The sequence below is a fragment of the Nestor notabilis genome, unplaced genomic scaffold, assembly GCF_000696875.1.
Source record: "Nestor notabilis isolate BGI_N333 unplaced genomic scaffold, ASM69687v1 scaffold22110, whole genome shotgun sequence".
In the NCBI taxonomy this organism is placed as follows: Eukaryota; Metazoa; Chordata; class Aves; order Psittaciformes; family Psittacidae; genus Nestor; species Nestor notabilis.
The window spans coordinates 24141-26825 of NW_009912867.1; the positions used below are offsets into that span (position 1 = coordinate 24141).

Below are 2685 nucleotides of genomic sequence, written 5' to 3' on the forward strand. Positions count from 1 at the left end.
CATGCCCACGGCGGTGGGGGAGCTGCCAGTGGCCAGTCCCTGCAGGAGCTCAGGACCATCCATTGTGGGTGCAAGCTGGTGCTGGGTGTTCTGGAGGCTGCCCAGTGCTGAGGAAGCCAGGGAAGCCTGGACTGACCTGTGCTGCTGGGCACTGAACCATCTCCTGCTGGCCTGAGCCAGGGATGGGGAGCAGACAGTGGGTGCTGGGGCAGAGGGAGCTCTGATGTGTCTCTGCTTCTCCTTTCCCTTTGTCCTTGGGAAGGCTGAATCGCTTCAACAAGAAGTACGTGAAGAAGTGCCTGATAGCAGGAGAGCGGTCCAAGGAGCCCCAGCTCATCGCTTTCTACCACAAGATGGAGATGAAGCAGGCAATCGAGCTGGTGGAGAGCGGGGGCATAGGCAAGATCCCCTCTGCTGTGTCCACTGTCTCCATCCAGTGAGTTCCTCAGCCCCGGCTGCCCTGTGCGCACAACGGGCCCCCACTGCAGGCTGCAGGGCAAGCAGCCACCCGGTCCTGCCATGACCATGGCAGTGTCACACTGAATCCTGTCTGTCCACACAGGAACATCAACCCCAAGACGCTCCCTGTGGAGCGCGCCCTTCCAGCCCTGTCCAAGGACAAGGAGGAGGAGATCCGGAAAATCCTTCGCAACAACCTGCAGAAAACCAGGCAGAGGGTGAGGCGCCCCCTTTGCTTCCCTGGGGGTGGCCACAGCCACTTCCCACCAGAAGCTCTTAGGGCCAGCTGGGCCCTTCACCCTGTGCCCTGCTGCCCCTTGTGTTCCTGGTCTGGCTTTTCCTCCTGGAATGGTGCTGGGATAGTGCTGAAGGAGATGCTGGCTTGGTTGGTGGCTCAGCCCAGCATTTAAACCCTTGCTGGGCCAAGGTGGGTGGAAAGCAGGCATCCCATGGTAGCACACAAAGGACAAGCCACCAGCTTCCCTGGACGCACTCTGCCCACTGGTGGCTGTTTGAGTCCACCAGTGGACCTTTCTTTGCCTTTCCATGTGTTCTGTTTTAACCCATCTCCTTTTCCTGGGGCCTTTTCCCAGTTGAGATCCTACAACCGACACACACTTGTGGCTGACCCCTATGAGGAAGCCTGGAACCAGATGCTGCTGCGGAGGCAGAAGGTCCGGCAGCTGGAACAGAAGGTATCAAGGGGATGCTGGGGCAGGGGTGCCACCACAGTGTGGGGAGGTCAGGGTGCTGAGGGGGGCTTCCCACCCTGGGAAGGACATTGGTGTCCTGCGCGGGGAGAGGGCTGAGGGTCAGATGACAGTGGATGACCTCAAGCTTTGGGGGTCCTCTGATTGCCCCAGACTCTAAGCAAGTCCTTGCAGCGTGGCTGGGAGGATGCACACATATATCCTCTGCATCCTGCTGCTGCTTCTTGCTCATCCGTGTGGCCTGGGATCAATTCCCTGCTTCCCCTTTCCCATTTACCTTGGCCACTGCAATGGACACATCCCTATGCTCTGATTCCAGATGAACAACTACCTGACAGTGCCAGCTCACAGGCTGGGTTCAACCACCCTGTCCCCGGGCCCCCTAGGGCCATGTCCCGGGCTCGCATAGGCTCAGGTAGGTGGGACTGAACTGGGGGCGGGGTGATGCACCATGCTGGGCATCACCAGTACTTGGGTGCTGTAGCACTTGGAGATTGTGTTGTCCTGCACCTCCTCAGTTCCTCTGCAGCTCTACAGCCCTGATCATCCCCATCCCACTCCCCTGTGGCAATGCAGCCAGGCCTCAGGGGCTGAAGCATCCCACTTGCTTCCCAATATGTATCCCACAGGGAAGTCAGCTTGGCTGGTTGGTAGGTCTGTCCAGAGCTCAGCCCCATTCCTGGCCATGTCTTGGGGGGAGAGGACCAGGAGTGCTCAGCCCCAAGCCCTGGACTCCCAGCATCTCCATCACCCATTTTTGCTTTGCCATCTTTGGTTCCTCCTGTCCGGTGTGTCCTCTCCTGCTCTGGGGACAGGGTGTGATGGGGTGTGTTGGGTTGTGGTGGGGTGTGACAGGGTGTGATGCTGGGGCTGGTGCTTGCAGAACCGGTGATTCATCAGCAGAGGGCAGCTTCAGCCCTCACCAATGGTGGAATGCGCTGTCTGGGACCGCTCCAGATGGGCTGTGGGAGTCAGGCATTGCTGCCCCAAACATCTGGGGTGCATTAGCTGGGGGTCCTGGCTTATCCTGACCCCCTTTATCCACAATGAGACAAGCCCTGCCTGACCCCTCTCTGCCTCCCCAGACCCTCTGGCCTATGAACCCAAGGCAGACTCCGAGAACCTGCCCATCATCACCATAGACCCAGCCTCGCCACAGTCCCCAGAGTCCCTGGACCTGATGAATGAGGAGCCCAAGGGCTGCAGCGGCCTCCCGCCCTCACCGGAGGAGGATGAGGAGGGGCTGGTGATGCGGGTGAAGGAGCCTTCCTCCCCGGGCACTGACGATGTCTTCACCCCGGGGACCGGTGACAGCCCCAGCAACCAGCGAAAAAAACCGGGGCCTCGGCCGGAGCCCGAGGAGGGGGAACCCTTCATCCCCAAGGGGCAGTAACCAGCGTGCGGAGCCTCACACGCCTCTAGACCATTTCTCTCTCTTCATTTCTTCTTTCTTTGTTCTCCTTTTCGATTTCCTCCGCCACTACCCACCGGCTTCGGGAAGGGGAGACTGTCCTGG

The 2685-nt window shown here is 59.8% G+C and overlaps 1 protein-coding gene across 1 annotated transcript in view; it reads left to right on the top strand.

Moving 5' to 3' along the window:
- SLC9A1 (solute carrier family 9, subfamily A (NHE1, cation proton antiporter 1), member 1) overlaps positions 1-2562 on the top strand; it is a gene marked incomplete at its 5' end in the record, with an annotated part of 26699 nt that extends 24137 nt beyond the window's left edge. The window contains 5 exons of the mRNA XM_010021695.1: positions 263-436; positions 563-677; positions 1053-1154; positions 1489-1561; positions 2255-2562. Of these exons, the coding sequence (XP_010019997.1) occupies positions 263-436; positions 563-677; positions 1053-1154; positions 1489-1561; positions 2255-2562 (772 nt within the window). The remainder of the gene's footprint in view (positions 1-262; positions 437-562; positions 678-1052; positions 1155-1488; positions 1562-2254) is intronic.
- Between the last annotated feature and the right edge of the window lie 123 nt (positions 2563-2685).